Genomic DNA, 25,217 nt, shown 5'->3' with positions numbered 1-25,217 from the left:
AGGGGAGGTAGAAACTCCTGGAGAAAACCTCCCGGCAATCCCCCGATAAGCATATACAATAAGGACTCCCCACTTCTTTCCCAAGGTGACCAGCAGCCATTTACTTAGATAGCTGTGCAAGAGAAAATGAGCAACACATAATTTCAAGATGTGTCAGATGGGGGGTTGGGTGGGGTGGGGTCTGGGTTGACACTGATGGTCTGGCACCTCAACATCATCACAACCTCCAAAAAGTAAATGAAATTTGGGACTAGGTGCAGCCTTGACAGTAGCTACTGGACTTAGGTATGGATCTAGTGGTTACTTCCTCAGTCCCCAAAGGTATAATTCCAGTGTATGTATTTGGCAGTTAGCACTGCATATCAGGGCTTTGGTCTATAGAGTAAGAACTACTATGGGGGGAACAGCCAAAACTTAGTGAGTGAGGGCAGCAACCATGGCCTAAGGACATGGTGACCAGGGGCTCAGATCTCTCTGCAATGAGGGTCTGGGTCACTCTGCTAGTGAGTCACCTGACTAGGAGACATGATAACAGAGGAAGTGGGGAATCTAGAATGGTAGTAAGGAAGGAATGATGACAGCTTTGAGACCACCTGCATTAGGAGGGCTGAAGTTCATCCCACTAACTTTCCTCTGATAGCTTTCCAGGAAAGAGATCAAACAGAACCCTGCAAGAGCTGGACCTAGAATTTATTATATGATGACAAGGAGATCTGAGTGCCCCATGCCAGGGATTGTGGTGGATTCTACGACCCTCTTCATGTCTGAGGCTGGCATCACCTAAGCTGTTGGAAATGGTGGTTGCTCACAGCCGAGTCAGCACTTCAGGACCTACCTTCAGCTGAAGAGTCCAAAGTCTCACCCCTCCTGGCCTTGGCATCTGGTTGTTAAGGCCTTGTCAATAGAGGAAAGGATAAAGGTCCAATTCTGTACTGCAGGGAGAACAATTCTGAAGGGCATTCAAACCCTAGAGCTTCCTGAGGGATCAGGGAAGGCCTCTTGTCTCTCGAGAATGTCTCAACTGTTCCAAGTTTTCCCTTTGCTCAGGTCTACTTCTTTCTCTCTTCCAGAAGTGTTGATTGAAAAGCATTGGCTTCCTGCTGGCAAATCTCCACCTCGGAGTCTCTTTCAGGGAATTCCACCTAAGGCAGTTATTAAACCAGAAATGATGCCAAATGTGAGATCTGTGGTAATCTTATTTTATGGAAACTTCAGTAAGTTCTCTCATTACCCATTCCGGGTAATGTTATTACCTCTTGCATTAAACACTTAACCGCCAGAAGTTCATTGAAGTTCTTCCTTTTCTCTTCCTTATACCCAGCCACCAAAGCCAGTTCATTTTTCCTTGCAGTGGCTCTGGAACTAATTACTGTTGACATCATCATCATTAGTATATTTAATATAAATGGTTTCTTCTCTAGTTTTGACTTTTCTCCCTTCCCACTTAGGCTATTCAGTTTGCTCTTTACTGACCTCTTGCCTCTTGTCTATGACTCCTTAATCATTATATACAATATTGTCTGATTGATCTCCCCCAAATCTGTATTGTAGTAACACCTCACTAATTAGAAACATGAAATAGAAACTATGCAGAAACTACATTTCTCAGTGTTGCTTCCAAAAGACCTATCCATTCTGGGCCATAATGACCTCTGACTCTTCTAATAAATAATTACTGAAAAAAGACCAAGACGAAAATCTAAGTCTCTGGCTTCAAGTTGCTCAGAATTTTTCTTTTTTTAAAAAATAAATTTATTTTTTATTGGTGTTCAATTTACCAACATACAGAATAACACCCAGTGCTCATCCCGTCAAGTGTCCCCCTCAGTGCCCGTCACCCATTCACCCCCACCCCCTGCCCTCCTCCCCTTCCACCACCCCTAGTTCATTTCCCAGAGTTAGGGGTCTTTATGTTCTGTCTCCCTTTCTGATATTTCCCACACATTTCTTCTCCCTTCCCTTATATTCCCTTTCACTATTATTTATATTCCCCAAATGAATGAGAACATACACTGTTTGTCCTTGTCCGATTGACTTACTTCACTCAGCATAATACCCTCCAGTTCCATCCACGTCGAAGCAAATGGTGGGTATTTGTCGTTTCTAATGGCTGAGTAATATTCCATTGTAGACATAGACCACATCTTCTTTATCCATTCATCTTTCGATGGACACCGAGGCTCCTTCCACAGTTTGGCTATTGTGGACATTGCTGCTAGAAACATCGGGGTGCAGGTGTCCCAGCGTTTCATGCTCAGAATTTTTCAAATTTTTTTCTGTCACTGTGTTCTTTCTACATGCAACCCTCTCCCTCCTCTGAATAAGTCTTGTCATGAATATCAATCATTTTTTAAAAGATTTTATTTATTTACTCATGAGAGACACAGAGAGAGGCAGAGACATGGGCAGAGGGAGAAGCAGGCTTCCTCTGGGGGATTAATCCCAGGACCCTAGGATCATGATGTGAGCCAAAGGCAGATGCTCAACCACTGAGCCACCTAGGTGCCTCATGAATATCAATCATTTAAAAAAGTATATAAAATATTCAAGCACACAGAAAAATATAGAGAAGTAGAAAACAACTATCAGTGTACTGGATTTTAACAGTTTGGAAACTTATTTTATTTAGCTTTAGGTTTTTTAAAAGATCTTACTATTTATTTGACAGAGAGAGAGAGCGAGAGAGAGAGAGGACACACAAGTAGGGGGAGGGACTCCCTGAGCCAGGTGTGGGGCTCTATCCCAGGACCCTGAGATCATGACCTGAGCCAAAGGCGGAAGTTTAACTGATTGAGCCACCTGGGTAACCCTGTCTTTAGTTTTTGATCAATAATTCATTAAAGATGCTCTTGCACAGCATTCTCAGATCTCATTCCATGCTCTTTCTAGAGGTAACTATTATACTGAATTAGTTTTTATTTTTTACATGTATATTTTATCCCCTTATTACATATGTATGGATCCACAAACAATATGTATTATACTATACTAATTAATCTTCTTCCATTCTTAGTCAACATAAGATTGCCTTTTAGTGAGATTAAAATATGCACCTGTTTTTCTTGTATTACCTATTACATCTGTATTTATATTCCTATTTTCATGCCTACGACTGTGGAAGGTGCTTTCTATTTTTTCCTTGTTCATTGTCCCCAGTTTGTCAATGTTATTAGTAGTCTTTTCTAAAAAATTGGGAGGGTTTTTAATGACCCTTTTATTTATTTATTTATTTATTTATTTATTTATTTATTTATTTATTTTTATAAAAGATTTTACTTATTTATTCATGAGGCACAGAGAGAGAGAGAGGCAGAGACACAGGCAGAAGGAGAAGCAGGCTCCATGCAGGGAGCTCCAAGTGGGTCTCCAGGATCTGGCCCTGGACTGAAGACAGTGCTAAACCGCTGAGCCACCCGGGCTGCCCATTTATGTTTTTTAAAAATTCTTTAATTACTGCCTCTATATCATTTCCCTCTTAGTTTTTGGGATTTCAAAATTTTCAAAATTTTCCTCTTCGACATCGAGGAGATTTAATTTATAGATTTTCAAGTTTTTTCTTTTCTCCTGTAAACATTTAAGGTTATATACTCCTTTTTATAGATTCTCTTAACTACATCCTATAAATTTTTGCTCTGTAACAATTTCATTATCATTAAACTCTAAGTCTTTTCTAATTATTTGACCTATGAATTATGTAGAAGTATGTGTATTTGTGTTTAAATTTCTAAATTTAGGGCAGCCCTGGTGGCACAGCGGTTTAGCGCCGCCTGCAGCCTGGAGTGTGATCCTGGAGACCCGGGATCGGGTCCCAAGTTGGTTTCCCTGCATGGAGCCTGCTTCTCCCTCTGCCTGCGTCTCTGCCTCTCTCTCTCTGTGTCTCTCATGGATAAATAAATAAAATCTTAAAAAAAAAATTCCCAAGTTTATGGCAGTTTTGTGGTTTTTTTGTTTTTTCTATTTATTTCACAGATTAGTCTATGTTAATTTAAGGCTTGCTTTGCATTATATATAAAATGTGATAAATTTATGAAATTTATTTCCTATATATATGAAAGTGATGTGTATTTACTAACTTGGAGGCTTATAGTTCTACATATGGTTACTAAACACAATACATAGTTGTCATTCAGATCTTTCACTTCTTTAATTCTCTTGTAAATTGATCTTTCAATTTTTGAGAGAAGTGTATTAATAGCATTCACTAGGCCAATAAATTATTCAGTTTACTATCTAATTTTATGAATTTGCACTTAACATTGCACTTAATATTTTGAGGATATGTTGTTGGGTACACACGGATTAATCAGGATAGAAAAATCATTTGTTCATTGTGTTTGCTTTGTAACAAGCAATGGCAGGCCCAGGTGTTACCACTGGCTTTTTGGAAGCAATCCTCTGTGGGTGGTCATGTTTCTGCATGTCTTACAAGTAAGGCAGTTTTGGACTATCTTTTCAAGGATGTTCAGATGGTGAACATAGTAGAAGATACGTAGTGTCTCCCTCTGGAGCAAAGGGCAAGCATGCCCATTATAACAGTCTTGTGTTCCAACAGTTCAGAGTTCCTTTCCTTTAGATATCCATCTGAGCCTGACAGCATTGCTCCTGTGGGACATGGGGGATGAGGGGACTGGTGCAAATATGCTGATGCTCATGCTGCTTGCTGGACATGAGTAACACGGTCCTTTGTCTCTGACCAGGAGTCTTGAGTCTTATACACATATCCCAGAATTGTGGGAGGCTAACATGTCACCTCTAAAGGTGGAGAAATCTTAGGCCATCTAGAATTCTTGACACCAGCCCCACTTCCCTTCCTGTTAAAACTTGTTTGGGCTGCTGCTAATACTTCTTTATAATACATGGTGCCTATTATGGCAAGTTCTATTTGATTTATGTGGTAGCTACCTGGAGAATTCTCTGAAACACAGTAACAGTTGACTCAATATCTTTATGTTATTGCTGATAGGATATTGCAAAATGCTCTTTTATACTCGCTCTGAAGGGCTTTAGTCTGGAGTTTTGCCTTGAAACACATTTATAAAACTACCCTCATCTTTCCCAGCAAAGTCACACTTGAGCTATAATTTGATATTTGATTTGATATTAGACATGTTTGCCTTTGCATTTTCTTCAGCATGTTCTGAGTAGATTGAAGAAACGTTTTGAATATTTGCAAGTTATTAACTAATATATTTATGTAAATAACTTGACCTAATTATCAGGTCTGGAAATAAGATCAAACCTTAGTTGTCCAGATGGCCAAGTTCCTAGGCAGCCTCTTTCAAATAGTCTGCATTTTTCAGCATGCTCTGTCATAATTTCTCATATATATTGTGTGCTCAGGCAATAAAAATTTTATATTATCTTCTGCAAAGGTAAATGTGTCACAAGATTAATAATATGTAGCCTATGGCCAAATGGTAATGATTTTTACATTTTATGTTGTTTTTCATTATTTATTCTGTGGCTCCTTTCCATGGGGAGAATAATTGAAAGCTGGTTATAATTATCATTGAAGTTTGTTCAAAATATTTATACTAGGAAAAATTAGTGACCCAAATAAATTATCAGATCTTATTTCTTAGAGCTAGCCTAGTGAAAATATACTTGTTGTAAGTACAGAAAGTTCTTAAGTAGAGCTGTAGTTTGAACTTCATTTACCTTTGCAAATTGCTCACAGCCTTTTAAAATTTTAAAGTATTTTATTAAGTAGGTACAAAAAGAGATTTATAAAGTACTTGTGAAGCATAAGGAGTCAGGATTCAACAATATATGCATGCCTATGTCCCACATGCTTTCTTATCCCTTCAGATAGCCTCCAGTTTCTTAAAAATCTGTGCTTATAAATCCCTGGATTTATTAAAAGATTTATTTATTTATTTTAGAAATAGGGAGGAAGGATAGAGGGAGAAGGAGAGAGAACCTCAAGCAGACTCCTTACTGAGTATGGAGCTCAACCTTGGGCTTGATCTCAAGACCCTGAGATCATGATCTGAGCCAAAGACCAAGAGTCAAATTGTGCCACCCAGGGGCTTTCCTGGACTTTTAAAAATAGATAAACCACACATATTGGTATCCCTAAACCTTTTGGGTTTTTTTTATCACTCATAAATAGAAAAATAGCCCATTTCTTCTTTTTTAAAAAAGATTTATTTATTTATTTGAGAGAGATCGAGAGTGGGGGGAGAGAAGCAGAGGGAGAGGGAGAGATAGAATCCTAAGCAGACTCCCTGCTCAGTGCAGAGCCTTATGGGGGGCTTGATCTCACCACCCTGAGATCATGACCTGAGCTGAAATCAAGAGTTGGATGCACAACCCACTGAGCCACCCAGATGCCCCCCCACCCCATTTATTCTTTTGTGATTTCTTTTACCTTCAATATTATTTCTTAAAGTTTCACCCAGGTCATTTGAGATTTAAATTCGATTCATTTTCATTGTTGTTTAACAGTTCCATTTATGACTATAACCCAATTCACTTACCACAATTCACTATGTTTGCGCACATTTGTGTTGTTTCCACATTTATCTTCAAATGGTATAGTGCTGAACTGTCAGTCAGTTGGGACATGAGTTTGAGAGTCCAAAGCAGTAGTCTTAAAATTGGGAAATGAGTGCAAGAATATACAAATATTTTCCCCAAGGGATGTGAGGTATGCATAGTTTTAAAGGAACCAATTTCCAAGACCTTTGCCTCTATAAACACTCTTCTTTAAAAACTGATCTCCCTGAGAAGCTACCTGAGTTGTAGGTCTTGACTGTTCATCTCCTGTGTAACGAACCTCTTCCCCACTTTAACAAAAGATGAGCCTCTGTTGGTGAGTCTTACCACAATGCTGCATTTTGGGGTGTAACAAGCCAACTTGCAAGGTACCAAACAAAAGAACAGTTTGAAATATTGCTGTGGAATAGTATTGAGAAAACGAACTATTTGAATGTCTGGTTTTATGGGCTGAATTGTGTACTCTTGATATTCATATGTTGAAGTCCTAACTCCCAATACCTCAGCATGTTATTGTAACTGAAGGCAGGGTCTTTAAAAAGATGATTAAGTTAAATGAGGTCATTAAGGTGATCCCTAATCCAATACCACTGATATCCTTATAAGAAGAGGAGATCTTGGTCATAAACAGTACAGAGGGGAGACAATGTGGAGACTGAGAAAGAGGATAGCCATGCACAAGCCAAGGATGATGCCTTCAGAAGAAACACCTTGATCCTGCCAGCCCCTTGAGTTCACACTTCTAGCAACAAAAAGGAGATGTATTTCTTTTTGAGCCACCCCATCTTTGGTATTTGTTTTGGTAGCCTAAGCAAACTAATACATCTAGGTAACAAGTCCTTTTGCAAGTCAGGTGGTTTTTAATCCCTTGATTTCAACAATATTGAAAGAAAATTGAATTATCTGTGTATTGACTATTGAAAATAATTTTTGGTGATTAATATCTATGTGGTTTTGACATATATCTTGGAAGTAGCTCAAAGATTGATTATAATTTGATATTGTAGTAACCAATCTCCTCAATTCCCATCTACTTATTGATATAAATATGTTTTCTCAGAGCTTCTATCTGTAGAAACAAAACATAAGAAATGATGCTAAATCCTCTAGTTCTAGCAAAACCCAGTATTGATCTATAGGTTAATCCAGTAATTTAGAAGAGTCATCTCACTAAGAGATAGTATTTTTGTATTTAATAGTATTTGTAAAGTTCAAAAACATATTTAATATTGTTTTGATACTTGTATGTGATTATTATTTATAAAATTAACTCAACCAAAACATTAGCATTTAAAGCCTTAGGAAATTTTTATAAATATAATTTTAATTTATAATATGCTTTTATTGTAGAGAGGAAATAGTAATAAGATTTTCAAGCTTAAAATATATCATATGAAGTAAGATTCAGTTTAAAAAGAGATTTAAAGAGGGCACATAAAAAAAGAAAAAGTAACACCGAAGAATTGCATCCTGGTGAAGACCTTATTTTTGTGTTTTCTAAATAGATGTTGCTGAGAATTAAATCATTGCTATTTATATCCCAAGGAAACATTTAATAAGGTGATATAATCATTTTATTTAAAAAAATGGTATTTACTACATGTTGGAAGGTACATCACTTGCAACGTTTACAATGAGGATGGAATTTTTGGAGGGCAATTTAACAACATGGCAGGCAGGAGGTATATTTTTATAAAAATTTTAAAGCTGTATAGCAAACAAAAAAATTTGAAGAACACTGCTCTAGGTTTGATAATTAGAAATGGAATTGAGGACACATGAAATATGTTAAACTTCAACTCTACAAACTAATGTTGGAGAGCAGAGATACTTATATTGATGAGCATGTTGAAGCAAGTTTTTTTTTTTTTTTTCCCATAGCCTCACCAATGTTTGGATTTTTCAGATTTTAAACTCTCTTTTCATCTTTTATTTTCTGGCTAAAATGGACATCTACACATTGGTGTGTTGTGCTTTTAATTTGCATTTCTCTTATTACCAGTTAGACTGAGCATCTTTTCATATGCTTATCAGCCATATGGGTTTCCTTTTCTGTAGAGTGCCTGTTCAAGCTTTTGCCCATATTTTTTCTTTTGGGTTGTTTGCGTTATTCTAATTGCTTTGAAAAGATTCTTAATATATTCTGGTAACTCTTTCTCAGTTATATGTATAGAAGATACTTTCTTCCAGTTCGTGACTTGTGTTTTCATTCTCTTTATAGTGTTATGTGATAAACATAAGTTTCAGTGATTTCTTTGCATCTTATTTAAGAAATCTTTCCCTGTGTCAAAATCATAAAAATTATATTGTATTCTGAAAGTTTCCCTTTCACATTGAATTTTTCAATCAATCTGGAATGGATTTTATGCTCGATATGTATGCATCCAATTCCATTTTTTCATGTAGATAAATGTGCCAATTTTATAGTGCCAATTATTGAAAAACACCACCATTTACCCACTGATCTAAAGCATCAATTCTGCTGTAAATCAGCTTCCTTTATATGTCTATGGCTGGGTCTGAGCACTTTATTATTTCATAGACCAACTTGTTTTGCTCTGTGTGGCAGAAACAGTTCATCAAGCCCACATCTTATGGGCACATTGTGCCACCACGTTTCCCAGCACTTTTTGCAACTGATGGGCCCATGTGACTGAGTTCTATATGGGAGACAGACAGAAAGCATGTATATCACTTCCATACTTGGCCCCTGCAAATCCCGTGAAATCCTTCAAAGTTTCTCTCTTTTTTTGTCTAAGGATCCAATGGAGTAGTGTGTCTATAATCAATGGTAGAGTCTAGTCCAGAGTCTGGGATTCTGAATATCTGCACAATGCTCCTCCCAGTGCATCACCATGCACCTTTCCCTCCTCATCTGCCACCAGTCTGCCTTGGACTTTTGTCATTGTCATCTCTTGTTTAAACTAATATAGATAATTGAGAACTAAGCGTAATAGACCTAAGAGTTTTATACTTGTACATCCTTCTCCTGCGCAAAGAGGAAACTGTTAGTAGTGCAACCTGAAGCTGACTCTATGAGGGTATAGATTATAACAATTGGTTATTGGTGAAATAGATTCAGGAGACTAAATCCATTACTGTAATACTATCTTTCTATTAATAGGAGGAAAATAAAACATACTATTCTTTCAGGAGCCCATCACACACACTAGCTAAGGGTCTCTACTAGGGGAGAAAGGGGATAGATTATACCTTTTTTTGAAGGTACACGAGAAGGTAACCAAGCCAATTGTACAAGATAGGCATGGAGGTGCCAAGACTAAAATGCATATATTTTAAACATTTGTACTTTTTAAAAAGTTTTTATTTATTTATTCATGAGCGACACTAAGAGAGGTGGAGACATAGGCAGAGGGAAAAGCAGGCTTCCGGTGGGACTCTCAGATCAGGCCCTGAGCAGAAGGCAGAAAGACACTCAGCCATTGAGACATCCAGGCACCCTCATTTGAATGGTTTTTTGTTCTAAGCATAGCTCTGCTCCAGTGAATGGTGAATATTGACAGTAGTTTCCTCATTTTTCCTACCTGAAAGGAAACCACATTAATAATTCTTTCTTTGAATTTGGAAGCAGGTGTTTCTGACATAGGTTTTCCAGTCTTTTGGTGATGTGGAGAAGGTCTCTGTGCTTCCTTGGGCACCTGGTGGCAGCATGGTGAGCTCAGCCCCCGGAGTTGACGTGGTTTTATACAGTACTCTGGCTCTCCTGCATAACTTGGTGACTTTGGGCAAGTTACTAAACCTCTCTGTGTCTGGTCAGTTATCTACAAAACGGAGAGAACAGTGGTCTCATTTCATAGGGTTCTTGGAGAAGTAAATGAGATAATTTGTATTTAAAGCACCTAGAATAGAGCCCAATACTTAATAAGTCTTACTAAATGTGGGCTAAGCAGTCTGAGAAATCTGAGCTATGACCATAAATAAGGAGACCAAAAAGACAGATGAAAAAGATTAGAAATTCAAATTGATCAATAATAGTGGAATTAGAAAGATTTTGTTCAAAGGGAATAAACTAGTGAAAATGAAAATGTATACTGATTTTACAGTTAGATATGTCTGCATTTGGTCATTAGAAAAAACTACAGAAAAAGTTTACATAATCATTTTTGGTTTGTAAAAAGGTGGTTGCCAAAGGAACTCAAATTATTAATATTTTTCTATAAAAAGTATTATCATAATTGAAAAATTATGAGGCAAATTGAAAAATTATGAGGCAAATATTGTCAGATATATTTCCGGGTGATTATCGCATAAACTCATTAAAGACAAAGAAGACAACAGAATTAAAAATATATGATGCTTTATTGTCAAAAATAGACAAACTTTAATTTCCTTTAACAGGAATATTAATTTGAGAATCTCCATAAGCCATCACCATTTTGTGAGCACAAAAGACAAAGGTTCAATGACAACTGTTAGTGGAAAAAGGACAAGGGTTCTACATCCCAGCCAGAGAAGCCATGCCCACAGCATCATGGTGACCTTTAGAGCCTCAACAATAACAGACATGCAAACAAGGTTGACTCATCCTGGCCCAGTCCTATATGGATGGGCTTTGCTGTATCTTTTCAAACACGGGAAGAGCTGGATCTGTTAGACTGTTCGCTGATTTGAAGAGTGAAATTTAGGTCACTTATGAGATCAGTAAAAGGATCACACCCGCTTTTGAGTAAGGTCAGGATGAAGACGTTTGTCCCTACACCCCTGGCTTCAGGCACTTAAGGTGGTACTAATAATTTGGGCAGGAGACCTGAATAAACTCCCTCTCTGTGATTTACAGTAAAAACGTGAGGGCCTTGCTGAATTGAATACCGCAGTGTGGAGACGACATTCTCTCATTAACATAAAATAAGAATGGCCAAGGACCTAGCTAGCTGGCACAAGAAAAAAAATCAGACCTTTCATGTTCCCCAGGGACACGTATCCAAGGCTGAAGAAAACTGTTTATCTAGCCCATGATTTTCACTCTCTAGTCTGTATTATCCACCAGATATCCCTAGCCAAAACAGACTTCATGAAGGCCCATCTTGACAATGAAAAATGGTAGCATGTACCTATCTCCTTTGAAGATTCAGGTTAAGGACTAACACCTCAGTTCCCAGGAGAGGCCAGAGCCAGGTAACACTGACATGGTGAGATGCTTCATCTGAGGTTAAGCATATGTAATAATGAAAAGAAGCTAGATTATCAAATGATTGAGAAAGGAAGTAGATCTGAGAACTTCCCATCCCTATGCACATTCACCATGTACTCACAGGGAGAGTAATCAATTATATGCAAAAAAAAAAAAAAAAAAATTCGGTTTAACACTTTCCAGTTTTCTAGCTTAAAAATAACACTCAATACTTGAGAACTAGAAAAGCTGAGCTTGTATTGTACCATAAAATTATTTAAAACAATACTGTGGTTACTGAAATGACAATCAATACACGCTTTTGCCACCTGTGTAACAGAAGCATAGAGAGGATGCAAAGAAACAGTGAAGTAGCTCTGTTCTTGCTATGACATTTCCTATTCACTCTTGCATGGGGTTACATTTTAATGAAGTTCACCCACTAAATTCTACCCTCCAGTCTAGGAACCCTTCATTTTTGAGTAGGGGCAGGAGATTGGTGCGGGCTTCTGGAAGTTTTGATGGACTAAGCATCATTAAATTTCTGTGATTGAAAGGATTACTCTGAAAATACACAGAAAAGAGCCATACGAAAATCAAATTAGGCACATTTTGTTTACTGTCTATTTAGCAAGACTACCTGGAAAAAGCGAGGTCAGATATAAAACTAAAGTGGATTGCTTCTTTTATTCCATGTCATTTTGTAAAAACCTGTGATATAGGAAAAAAATGTACACTTTCTTGGGTCCTTTCTCAAAAGCCATGAAATGAGCGTTCTAGTTGGGTTGCTGAAAATGTGAAGCCAGGAAGGGAGATGACTGAATTTGGGGTTTCTCCTTGAGAGCAGGCGGGGTGACTACAAATGACCCTCACTGGGCAGCTGCAGAACTTTATGACCCAATCATAAAAAGGACCTTTAAAATCTTTCTTTTTCAGCACTCTTCAATGACTGTTGTTCCAATCAAGGAGTAAAGCTTTTTCTTAACCAGTCGGAATCCTGAACTCAGGATCAAAGTTCGCCTGAGGCCAGATGAGAAGCGACCGCGACTGAAGAAAAAATCCCTGAAGCTAGTCCATGAGCAGTTCTCCTGCTTAAACACAAGTGTGAGCTCGAAAGTGGGCACCACACTAGAATCACACACAATCTTATCCAGCTTTTTACATACGTTTTCAATTTCCAAGTTCACGTGCATAACACATCCCCGCAGGCCGCAGGGCTCGGTGGAGGAGAGTCGCAGGACATCTTGAGCAATCCTCTGGGTCAGTTTCTCAGGGACAAGGACTTTTGAGCAACCAAGCTTGGTTTGCTTTGATTTGGACAGACAGTTCTCCAGCATTTTAGCCAAACTCTGGCAAGTTGTCTCCTCAAATATCACCTCATTGAGGTTGGGTTCCGGAACAACGTAATCCCAGTAGTCAAAATCTGTAGAAAATGGGAAGTTGGAGATGAAAGAAAGAAAAAAAGAAATCCCCCGGAGCAGCTAAAATACACCAAGATAGAAACATTGGTTACTTCTATCTACTACATTTCCCTGTTGCTAATATTTGGGAGTCAGAGGACTTCGCTTTGCTGTCAACTAGCTGGGTTACCCACTGAAACCCCCCCTCCCCCAAGACTGAAAATTCATCCATGAAATACAGGTTTTGATAAACAGAATGGATAGGAAATAATCCTTTCTTTTTAAATTTACATGTGTACACAACCGCAATCTTACAGACTAGATCAAAAATCCATGTATGGTCATCCTAGAATACCAGTTCTTTTCTTTTGTTTCCTGCTCCCTTACTTGCTCTGAGGGTTTTCTAATTTTGCTTTACAAAAGAATGCGAATCACTTCTGGAATAAAAATGGTTATATATATATATATATATATATATATATATATATATATATATGGTTTTTTTTGATGATGGAACTGTTACTTTCTAAGATCATATGTGTTTGTTATAATAAAATGCAGGATTTTTGCTACTGATGAACTTAAGATGAACTTAAAGAGTTATATTAAATAGTGAATTTGTGTCTTTCTTTAAAAATCTCTACTGAAATAGTCTGTAGATCCCATTTTAGCTTCAGCCTCTTTGATTAAAAATTGCTCAAAGGGAAGACCTTTGAGGTTCATTGAGGATATTTATAACTGGCTGGGTAGTATTCGTAGCCAAGCAAAACAAAACAGTCCTAGGAAAATAAAATTAGATTTGCTCAAAGGAAAAGAGATAGCCCTGCATTTGGTCACCTACCTTCCAAATTAATCCTACCACTTGGCAGGATGCCATACCACACACACAGTCAACTGTGCAGCCCCTCCCTAAGCATATTTCACTTTCAATGGCTACTGCCTCTTCCCCTCTCCACATCACCTATTCAGTTAGGTCATTGTTTTTGTTTTTCCAACTAAATGAAACAAAATGCGGTCCACATTATAGGGTTCCATATTTTACCTATATTGAAGACAGAGAATTTTAGAGCTTTGGCCTATAAAATTTGATCATCAACCACTTTGCCTTCTAAATGAGGAAGGCCCAAAGATCTTAAGCAATTTTTCTATGGCACATAGCTCCTTAGTGGCAGAGCAGTGTGCTAAGCTAGAAACTGTTATTTAAAATTGCAAATGAAAATATGTCCAGCATCACTGCTGTTTCAAAATTTCCTTCCGGTATTAAAAACAGAGGAAGGGATATATCCACAAAGAGAATACTACTCAGCAATAAAAAGGAACACACACTAATGTAAGCAACCACATTAAAGGATCTCAAAATCATTAGGCTGCGGCAAAGAAATCAGATGCCAGAGTACATAGTACATGATCCCACTTGTATGAAACTGCAGAGGCAAAGCTAACTTACGGTGACAAAAAGCAGATCGGTGTTTTCCTGGGGACAGAGGAGGAGAGTGAGAATCGATGGCCAATGGGGACATGGGCATTGGTGGGGGGGATGGCGGCAGTGGTTATAAGGGTGAATACATGTGTTGAAACACAAAACTGTAAAGTTAAAGTTCTCCGTGACTTCACAGCCCCATAAGGAACCTATATAACTTTTAAACCCAAACATCATCTTAGCTGCCAAGTATGCCATACAGCCTTCGGTTATTTTATTTTTTGCTACTCTTGTTTCTCACTACCATGAACGGAAGATGCTAGGAAGTTTGGAAAGGAGTGTCTTTCAGGTGTATTTTGTGGCACACCCTACCTACATCAAGGAAGGAGGCAACACGGCCCGGCCGCCCATCTCCTCCATCCAGGAGCCGCGACCTTTGGAGGAGAGGGAGGCGGGCGGCCGGGCAGGCAGCTCACCATTTAGCAGGCTCCCCGGGTGGAAGCCATGGTCCAGCAACTCTGAAATGTTGGCCGAGTTCTTACTGCTCAAACTGCCAGTTGCCACCATGGTCAACGGCTCTGTTTCCCTCGCGGGGCGGAACGGCCTTTCCGGGGCGCTGCAAAAAGAAGGCAAGAGGCGCAGATGTGCAGGAGCAGGCGAGACGCGCGGAGGCTTCTAAGCCGCCCGGCGTCCCGGGAGCGGGCGAGCCGGGGAGTCACTTCCCAGGGGGGGAGCGGCCTCCGCAGCCCACGTTCACTGAGCCCGCGAGCGGGGACGCCACCACCGTCACCACCGAAAACTCGCTCAAAGTTAGCAAACCTCGGAGCCGGCGGGCCCCGCGGGCGCACCCCTGCGCGGGCGCACCCCTGCGCGGGCGCACGGAGCCCTCCCCCTGCCCCGACCCTCGAGGCCGCTGCCTCGCTCACCTGCCGGGAGGTCGCCGGGCCAGGCGCGCTCGCTGGCGAAGCGGCGGGGTAAACCGAGGCAGGGAGTCTTCCCGGGTGGCCCCGCCCTCGGAGGCTCAGCAGCGCCGGACCCCGCAGCCCACGCAGCGCCCGCCCCACCGAGCAGCATCGCTCGCGGGGCCGGGAGCACTTTATAGGCCCGGCCCCTCAGCGCCGCGGCCCGCCCACCTGCGCCACCCTCCGCCGCCCCGCGCCCCGCCCCCCCGGGGTCGGGTTGCAGTGCCCGCCGGACCCTCGCCGCGGCCCCAGGGCGGCGCTGCCAGCTGGGGACAGGCTTGCGGCGGGGTAGACACCTGCCGGCTCCGTGGGTGGGCCCAGGACCCGCGTCCGCCCGGGCCCCTGGCCTCCGCCGCGAACTTGGCTTCCTCGGCGCCCCCCCCCCAGGCCCGCGCTCGCCCCCCCGCCCCGCGCTGCTGGTGCGCTGGTCTGGGTCCTGTTTCGGGCCCCGGGAGCCCACGGTGCTTTGCCTACTACGGGCACCTGAGGCTCCGCGGCTCACGCGGCCGCTGTGCTGATGCCCGCTCCGGCGTTCAGGGAGCATCACTGGCGCGCTTGGCTCTGCTCCAGGCCTCCGCAGGGGTCGTCCGGCTTCCCCTGCTGCCCGCGGCCACGTCCAGCTCGCCTGCTCCGCCCCGGGGGCTCCCCAGCCTTGGGGCAGGGTCTCGGCCCCCCGCGGCACTGCCCGCACCCGCCCTCCCGGCGCTTGCACCGCGACCCGCGCGCGCTCCGGGCGAGGAGGGCGGGCCGGGTGCCCCTGCAGTGACCTGGCTCCGCAGCGCCCGCGGGAAGGGGCGTCTGCCAGAAACCGAGCGAAACCTCAGTGGACCTGATGGCGGGGCGCAGTTGTTCCCAGAGGCGGACGTTTCTGGGGAGCCCTGGGGGTGGGGCGGGGGACGGGGTCTTGGAGGGGCTTGGGGCGGACAAGGTGCCGAGTCTCGGAACGTGCCGGGAGCGATGCCCGGGAGGCCGGATGCGCGCCTCGGAACCCAGCGCCCAGGGAGACGGGAGCCCCGCGCCCAGACTCGGCCTGCGCGCCCGCCCGTTTAAGCTGGAGGCCAAGCACTGGGTTTTCTCCCAGAGTCACTAAAGCGCCTCTTTTCCTGCTCTGATGCGCAGGGGCAGATGATCTGCTCCGAGCGGTCACTCCCCAGAAGGTGGAGGAGTAGGGAGCGGACCCCGGGGGGGGGGGGCTCCTTCCACTAGTAGGGGGTCCCCGCGTTGGCGCCTGCCGCGTCAGGACCTGTGCCCGGGATCTGTAGGGTAGGGCCTTGGGAGGCGGTCTCAGCTGTCCAGGCTGGAGACTCACAGTGACAAAAACAACAACAGAAGGGGTAAGGAGAGTGTGATAAACAGATCAGTGGGAGGACGTGGGGAGGCAGCGCAGCAGAAATTAAAGCCAGCTTGACAGTCCATTTTTAACTCGACTCAGGCAGCTGCACTGCCTGAAGGTCAGGCCAGCCGAGGAGGGAGATGCTGATAGGCTGGTCTTTGAAGGCAGATTTCCACTTCTATTTCAATAACAGAAAAGTGGGGGAATAAACAAGCCCATTTAAGCCGATTAAAAAGAAGTTTCAGCGGGTAATATGTTCAGGACCAATAGATGAGCCCCGGTTCCTGTCTCCCAGGGCAGCTGGCTGCGGTGGGGATGGGGGTGGGGGGGTGGGGGGTGAGGGGGGCAAGTGGCAGAGCCCTTTCCTTATCTGGGTGGCAATATTAATGAAGCCACTGCTTGTCTGCCTCCAAGGACGGTTATTAGGATTAATATAATGACTGGTCTGAACCTACACCAGTGAAATGAAGAAATGACCCATTTCATTTCCCATAGGGTGTTTAGGCAAAACACATAAGCTAAATACTCCCAAAGGGCCAGAAAGATTATTGGGCCTTCTACAACGTAGCAGGTACTCTTGGCTCACCCGACTAACTGAAATTTTGCGAAGCCCTTTGGGATTTTGCTGCAGAAAATAATTTACCTATGTATGAAAGACTGAATGATACTCTTTTCGGCTGAATGGGCCTAGCTTTGGGGAATTATAGGCGAAGGAATGATTAATGTGGCACACGTACTTGGGATAATTGTGGATTGTCCTTTCTCATCTGCTTTTCTAAAGGGTAAAAAAAAATCCTTTCTGTCACCAGTTTGCATCTCTGCAGGCTTAAACAAACAGACCTGATTTTTGAAAATGAATCACAGGACAGAATTTGGAAAAACTAAGTGCCACCATAGTCTTGTCAAGAGATGACACACTTAACCTATTAATTTTTCCATGCTGTGGATACAGTTAATTATAACCGATGGTTCACATTGGTGTACCTCGGGTGTTTAATGAAGTAGTGCTGGAGTACCTTTCACTGCTGTTTTGTTATGTCCTCTCTCATACTGTAAAAATAGTTTGTGAGGGTACTCAATGGAAACAATAGTTGAATATGGAGAGAAAGTCTAATTGGTTAAATAATTTGATTGCTTTTCATAAGCCAATGTAATATAGCAATCTACCAAAATCAGAAGTAAGGCCTTTGACTTAAGCGTGCTTTTTTATTACTATGATTTACTCATCTACCTAAAAAAGAAAAATAGTGGTAACATGTGGCAACAGTATGTTCATCTGATGTGTATACAAATATTAAAGTTCCATGCCTCCCTCCTGTCTAAATATAGCATTTGTAATGTCATTGCTTACATTAGGTATAAATTCAGAATACCAGGGATATTACAAAAAATGAAAAACAAATATGATCCTTTAATACATTGTTCTAGGAAATACTCGGATCTGTGCATTCATGACTTGGAATGTTGAATATTTATTATATGCTTTCCCAGCCAATTTTCTCTCTTTAGCCAGTATGAGCCATTGTTCTTCATGTCTTATTAATACATTTATATCCAGGGCACTGCTTATTTCATCTCACAAACTATGACATCAGAGGAAAAATGACTGATTTTCTTAATCTGTACAATGGATGCAGGGAGGATTTATAGGACATGGAAGTCCCTTAGCAAGCTCATGGGTTGTTGTGAGATTAAAAGAGAAACCATTATAATCAATGCTAAATATGATCTCTTTTTTATAAGGAAATCTGAGATCTTTAAATGCATACTATTGGGGCATCTGGGTGGATCAGTCAGGTAAGCATTTGACTCTTGGCTTTGGCTCAGGTCAGGATCTTAGGGTCATGGGATCTGGCTCCATGCTGAGCACAGATCTGCTTCAGATTCTCTCTCCCACTCCTTCTGCAACCCTCCCAAACCCACCCCACCTGCACTCTCTGTCTTTCAGATAATAAATAAAATATTTAAAATAAATGCACACTATCTCTGGCTTTCCTTGGTTATGCTAAATTTGTAAATCTAGAACTTACGTGAAGTTTTAGAACAGGGTCTAGTACATAGCAAGTGCTTAATGAGTGATAGCTATTATTACTGCAATTATTGTTCTGAAATTGTGGTTCTCTGTTTATTGCAGTAAGCACTAATGGGGCTAAATGAGATTGGGAAAGTATTGTTAAAACAGAACACAATGTATCATCTTTCCTGTTTGCAGGAAATACGGAAAATATTTGCCACTGATTGGGAAAGATGCCTTTTTCAAATATATAGTACGTGCATAACTTAATGGGAGAGCAGAAAGGAGATGTCTCAATAATATATTAAGAATATAGTGTGGGTACAAAGTTGTCATGGTGCAAAATACAGTGTTATATGTATTAACTTTCTTTTTTTTTTAATTTTTTTTTTTTATTTATTTATGATAGTCACAGAGAGAGAGAGAGAGAGGCAGAGACACAGGCAGAGGGAGAAGCAGGCTCCATGCACCGGGAGCCCGACGTGGGATTCGATCCCGGGTCTCCAGGATCGCGCCCTGGGCCAAAGGCAGGCGCCAAACCGCTGCGCCACCCAGGGATCCCTGTATTAACTTTCTTATATTAATCCAGGAAATGATGTTCTAGGAAAAAAATTATAAGTATTTGTAATCATTGACTGAAGAAGCACCCAAAGGTTTCAAGCTGTGTATGACCTTCTGTTAACACTCTGGATGAGATATGTCATCATTATTTTTGTCTTTGAGGGTGCTCCAACCCATAAAATTTCCATTTAATGATGAAATATGCAATGAGTTAGTCTATAGAATAACAAGATTTTCCATTAAGTAAGGTAACACAAAGACTTATTTAGTATAAGACAAAAGAAAGCCCAATAGAAAATAATACATATCTGTGGCTAAAAGCTGAGAGAATCTTCCAGTAGCAGAAGGCATTGTCTATCTAAATTGAAGCAGAGAAATGGTTACCATAGTGACTTATCTCTTAAAATAGTTGTATGATTTTTTTCTTTTCATAAACAATGTTACGTATTATCTCCCTTTAAGTAAAGAAAGCTGATACGTTTAAATGCACACATTCCCTGGTTTTCCTTAATTATGTTAAGATTTTTAATTCAGGTGCCCACATAAGAGGATGTCAGCTAGGAGCATGGAGAAGGTCCTTGACACTTTTCTAGGGCTACAGCTTAAAACCTTCACAAGTTCCAAGTTGGGGAATACCACCACGGCATACCATTCCATTGGAATTCCTATATGCTTAAAGATAGGAAGAGGAAAATATAGCTATGTGTTCATATAGATGCTGTTCCTTCATTGGCCTCCCTCCTCGTACCAGCCAAGTGTCCTATTCTGGTGGACAAGCTTTGCACAGCTTTTGTCATTCACATTTGTGTCCCAGAAAAGTTAACACATTGCTTCATGACGTAACCCTTTGGGACTGCACAAGAAAATAATTAAATCCAAGAATGCCCACGGGTGGACCAGATAGAAAAATCTGGTAGTCTTTAGAGTGGGTCTCACCCCCATTCTGTAAAGAATATTAGTGTCCCAAAGCTTGACAAGGTCAGAGAGAGATTCTATTTTTTTTATCTTCACCGTGTAGTAGTTAGATGTATGGACTATGGGGCCCAATTGCCTATCTTCATATCCTAGCAATGACACTAATTAGCTGTATAAATTTTGATAAGGTTCTTAACATTTCTGTGTCTCCCTTTCTACCTTTAAAATGGGAATTATAATAACTACCACATGCGAGGCTGTTGTGGGGATTAAATTAGTTAATATACAACACACTCAAAGAATATCAGCTCTGATTATGATTATGAATTTTGTTCTGACTGAAAAATCCCCAATGCCCTGGTGACATTTTTATGAAAAGGTAGCTAGGGGAGTGTTCACATGTGTTTCAGGGAGTGTATATAAGTGTATCTTTTGTGCATATTCACTCAACCCAACTGAAACAGAATTTGCTTTTTGAAAAGATCCCTAGGTGATTCATATTATATGCAATTAAAATTTGAGAAGCACAGATTAAACAGATTAAGACCATCTAAGCATTTCTAAAACTTATTCTAGGCCAATTAATAAAAAAAAAATTCATTGAGTTCTTACTATACGCAAAGCATGGCCTTGACGCAAGGTGGAATCCTAGACAAACAAGAGTTAATGAATCTAGTCAGTGCTGTGTGGCTCTTAGCCCTTGAGCCTGGATCATAAAATCATGCACAGCTATGTGAAAGCGGTCCGATTTTCTGAGCAGACTGTATTACATAAAAATAAAATCCTGTTTAATAAACTTGAGACACTGTTAAACTGGAAATTGTTTCAACCTTGTGGAAATGAAAGCTAATTATGTAACGTATGGAATGGGCTTACTTTGTAAAATGTATTTAAAATGATCACTCTGTGGAATGTTGTGTTTGGAAACAACAAATTTGGAAGGAAGGGTGTAATAAAGAAAGATATATATCTTATTACTTCCAAATTTACTGGAGAGGGTAAATATAGTTATGCAAGTATTTATCTCTTCTATGATTATAGCACAAAATATACTTTAAAACACTGACTTGGCTTTTTGAAATACTATGCAGGTAATTGAGTACAATTTTTATTGATGATGTATATATGATGGTGGAGGCTGTAAATCATATATTGCTGAAGCAGCCTTCTGGTAGATGTCATGATAGCTGTTAAGCACTGAAGTGCCTCATTGATGCATTGTATGTAAGCTGAGCAATAAATGGAACCTAACAAATTAATGCATAGCAATCTATGATTACCTTTGCAGGAGACTTAGATATCCATATACTAAACACAAAAAGAAGTGCTCACTTCTCTATATGTAGCAGAGCAGTCCACCTTAGTGTTTTGACTTTAGGCTCTAACTCAACCAGGCTAGACTTCAAATTCTGATTTTGGCACAAGTAGGCATTATTCAATTAACTTAAATCCTTTGAATTTCAGCTTCCTCATCTAGAATATGGAAGGTTCCGTAGAACAATGCCAGAAGTGTCTGGCAACACGAGTCCTTCATTAAGAGTTCGGTCAAAGGTGGCTATCCTAAAAACACATAGCTTGTGAGTTTGCTCATGTGAATGCACATTCTACTGCATATTATAATAATTCATCAAGTTCCGTCTTGGGTTTTCCAGGATGGTAGTAGGTTTTATTTTGCTTATAATGAGCAATCAAGAGTGCACTAGCTGGAGAATTAGGAGACTTGGCCCCACATACAGTTTTTAATACTGGCTTAAACTCTGACTTTGGGTAGAAGTTCCCTATGGGTTTAAGAGCAGTAGAGCCTGGGCCCTGGCTTTCTGTCAGTGTCTAGGAGGTAGAAAAGAGGAAGTGGAGAGGTTTTCTACATTTGAGAATGATTCTTGCCATGCCCCGAGGGTCATGTAGAGCAGCAGGAAACAACCAGATCTGATGCTATGCTGAGGGCAAGAGTGATGAGCATCTTGGTTTTAAACTGTGGGTGACAAATGGCTAGAGGGTGACTGTGTCATCTCTACCGTGATGCCTGAAGTCTCAACGTTGCATTGGATTTCAATCTGTGACATGAACACTGGAGCTCAGAGGATGAGGATAGTAAGAGGGGAGACTGACTGGCATTCAACTTACCTCTTTTTTGGTAGAATAAAGGAGAAACACCAGATAGTAACCTAAACAACAAAGGCAGTAGTGTTGCTTGACTGCACAACCAGTATGTGAACTAAGATTGATCTTATTTATATCTATCTACCAACACAGCTGTAGTTCTAATTCTAAAAAAAAATATTTAATTTTTTAAATTTTTTGTTCAATTTACGCATCTTGAAGCAGCTTTCTTGGAAGCCCCACTGTTAGCATTTATGTCCAATGGAAGAATTTCATATCTAGTGCGTTTTTTAGCTTAATCATTACTGAAATATTGCTGCTGAGAAAGAAATCTATATATAAAGTACTTCTTAAAAAGTATTTTTAATGTGTTCTGTTTTTAAACAGTTACTATGAAAGCTCCATATATCAGGAATATTTTTGCATTTTCCATATCAGGGAGCTGTTTATAGATTGACTTAATAAAGTTATAATCCTTTTTGGCAGTTATGTAGGTGGAATCCAACAAATTTAGCTATAAAAATTAGTTTTAGAAGGATGATCCTTATACATTTGTCTTAATTTAGGGGAAGGGTGCCTGGGTGGCTTGTCTGTTAAGCATCTGACTCTTGATTTTGACTCAGGTCATGATCTCAGGGTCATTAGATTGAGCCCACGTCCAGCTCTGTGCTAGGTGTGGAGCCTCCTTGAGATTCTCTCTCTCCCTTTCCCCTTGCCCCTCCCCCCTCTAAAAAGATAAATAGTCCAGGGGAAGTTTACTGAAGTAGGTCTGAAAAACTCAAAATGAAATAAAATGATAAAATTCTATTAAGAATTGACTTCGAATTTATAAATAGCCAATTAAAAAATTGCAGAGTGAAAAATCAAGTTCCTGCTGACTTTCACTTAAGCCATTCTTTACCCCTATCCACAGGAAGTAACCACTTTTACTAGTTTTATGTATTCTTCTAGAATTTCTTTATGAAACTGAAAACACACGCTAACATATATTTCCGTTTTCACTTTTTTACCCTAAAGGGAAATAGTATACTTACGTTCTGCACATTGCTTTTTTGCACTGACAACATAGCTTAGAGATTTTTCCATATGAAGACATTTCTTTCTCAGTTTGCTGCTCTGTAGTGTTCTGCTTTCATTTAACCAGTACCTCACAGAGGGACATTTTGATTATTTACAGATTTTTGCAATTACTTGCAGTACTATAATGAATAATCTTATTCATAAGTCACTTTGGGTCTGGGCAAGTATACCTATAAGATAAATTCTCAGAGGAGAAGCAAAGTATAAGTGTGCAAAATATAGTTTGAAAGATCTTGATAAATTATCCTTATAGCAGTTGTACAGTTTTGGGCACCCACCAGGAAAGTATAAGAATTCCAATTTCGTCATAGTCTCTCCAACATGTATTCATTTGTTTCAGAAATATTTTAAGCATATATTATACTTTTTTATATTTGTTTTAACATGCTCTAGAAACCAATTGTTTAGGAGTTGTAATTTCTCTTATTTTAGATAGGAACAATATTATTATCCTAATTTTAAAAAGAGAGAAACTATAAATGGAAAGTACTAATGATAATTCTCAGGAAAGACTGGATATTATATGTTTCCTGATTCCTGACTTTTGAGGGAAAGCACTGGGACTGTATCTACAGTGACCATTATGACTTCACTGATTGGCCCTTTTAGGCAACAAGAATATGTATATATATATAGAAAGAACATTATATGTATATGTAATATATATAGTATATACATATATATATATAATTTCATCACTCTATACCAAATTGTCAGATATTTTTTTGTTATGTGGGGTCATTGCTATGTTTATTGAAACCAAAGACCCTTTCATTTCCGGTAAGGAGAGAATATCCATCAGAGCAGACAACGGTATCCCTTTAATATAAACCTTATAAGTTGCTTTAACTTGATTTCGATGTTCAAATAGTTAAATAACATTTCTTTCTTTTCTTTGCAAAGCATGATTTTGTTTAGCTCACAATGGAATATCAATTAAATGCAAGGCAGTATATCAAATGTTTGTGGATGTTACTACTGAGTACAGGTGAGATCATGGATTCAGATGGAGTTTGGGGAAAGTTCTTAGTCTGCTCTGTCCAATACCATAGCCACTACACACTTGTGATTAGCATTAATGTATGACTAGTCCAGAGTGAGATTGTATAAGATACACAGCAGATTTCAAAGGTTTAACTCAATGTAAAGAATATAAAATATCTCATTAATAATTATTATATTAGTTACATATTTGAATGGTAAGAGTTTGATATATTGGGTTAAATAAAATCAATTACTGAAATTAATTTCACCTGCTTCTTTTTATGATTTTTTAAAAAGATGGCTACTAGAAAACTTAAAATGTTCTATGTGGCTTGCAATATGACTCCCCTTAAGAAATACAGGAAAACACAGTTCTTGATTTTTGTCGCTTCATCTTTAAAAAAGGAAAAATAGTAGATGTTTTCTGTATATAAGAGTATTTAAAAGTTCCTAAAAGTGTACTCAGTAATTGGTTACTACCAATTTTGGGGGGTCAGTTTTATATAGGTAAACTCTCTCTATATTAGTATCCCTCTTTTCAGTGTAGGGGTCTATGAATTTTGAATGATTCCTACAGTCATGTAAGTATCACCACCATGTTCAATATATACAACAGTTCCATCACCACAAAATATTACCTTGTGTCTATTTGTAATCAGCCTCTTGCCCCAGCCCCAACCCTTGACAATCAATTATCTCTTCTAGAAAGTTATACAAATGGGATCACTACTGTACAGACTTTTGAGTTATTTCATTTATCGAGCACAGTACATTTGATATTCATCCAAGTAGTTGTGGACATCAGTAGTTCTTTCCTAT

The 25,217-nt window shown here is 40.1% G+C and overlaps 1 protein-coding gene across 3 annotated transcripts; it reads right to left on the bottom strand.

Moving 5' to 3' along the window:
- Positions 1–9,801: 9,801 nt before the first annotated feature.
- DDIT4L (DNA damage inducible transcript 4 like) lies at positions 9,802–15,622 on the bottom strand. Of its 3 annotated transcripts, none has more exons than XM_072755578.1 (4): positions 15,376–15,622; positions 14,926–15,065; positions 12,796–13,052; positions 9,802–10,280 (listed from the first exon to the last, which is right to left on the bottom strand). In XM_072755578.1, the coding sequence occupies exons 2-4, from the start codon at positions 15,014–15,016 to the stop codon at positions 9,900–9,902; spliced, it is 729 nt and encodes a 242-aa protein (XP_072611679.1). In that variant the 5' UTR covers positions 15,017–15,065; positions 15,376–15,622; the 3' UTR covers positions 9,802–9,899. The 3 variants fall into 3 exon arrangements, with proteins under 3 accessions (XP_072611679.1, XP_072611681.1, XP_072611680.1); XM_072755580.1 differs by having other exon boundaries at positions 9,802–10,043; XM_072755579.1 differs by lacking the exon at positions 9,802–10,280 and having other exon boundaries at positions 10,800–13,052.
- Positions 15,623–25,217: the final 9,595 nt, after the last annotated feature.

The sequence above is a fragment of the Vulpes vulpes genome, chromosome 4, assembly GCF_048418805.1.
Source record: "Vulpes vulpes isolate BD-2025 chromosome 4, VulVul3, whole genome shotgun sequence".
Taxonomy (NCBI): domain Eukaryota; kingdom Metazoa; phylum Chordata; class Mammalia; order Carnivora; family Canidae; genus Vulpes; species Vulpes vulpes.
The sequence above is the reverse complement of the archived record's forward strand: the minus strand, read 5'-3'. Positions and strand labels throughout refer to the sequence as shown.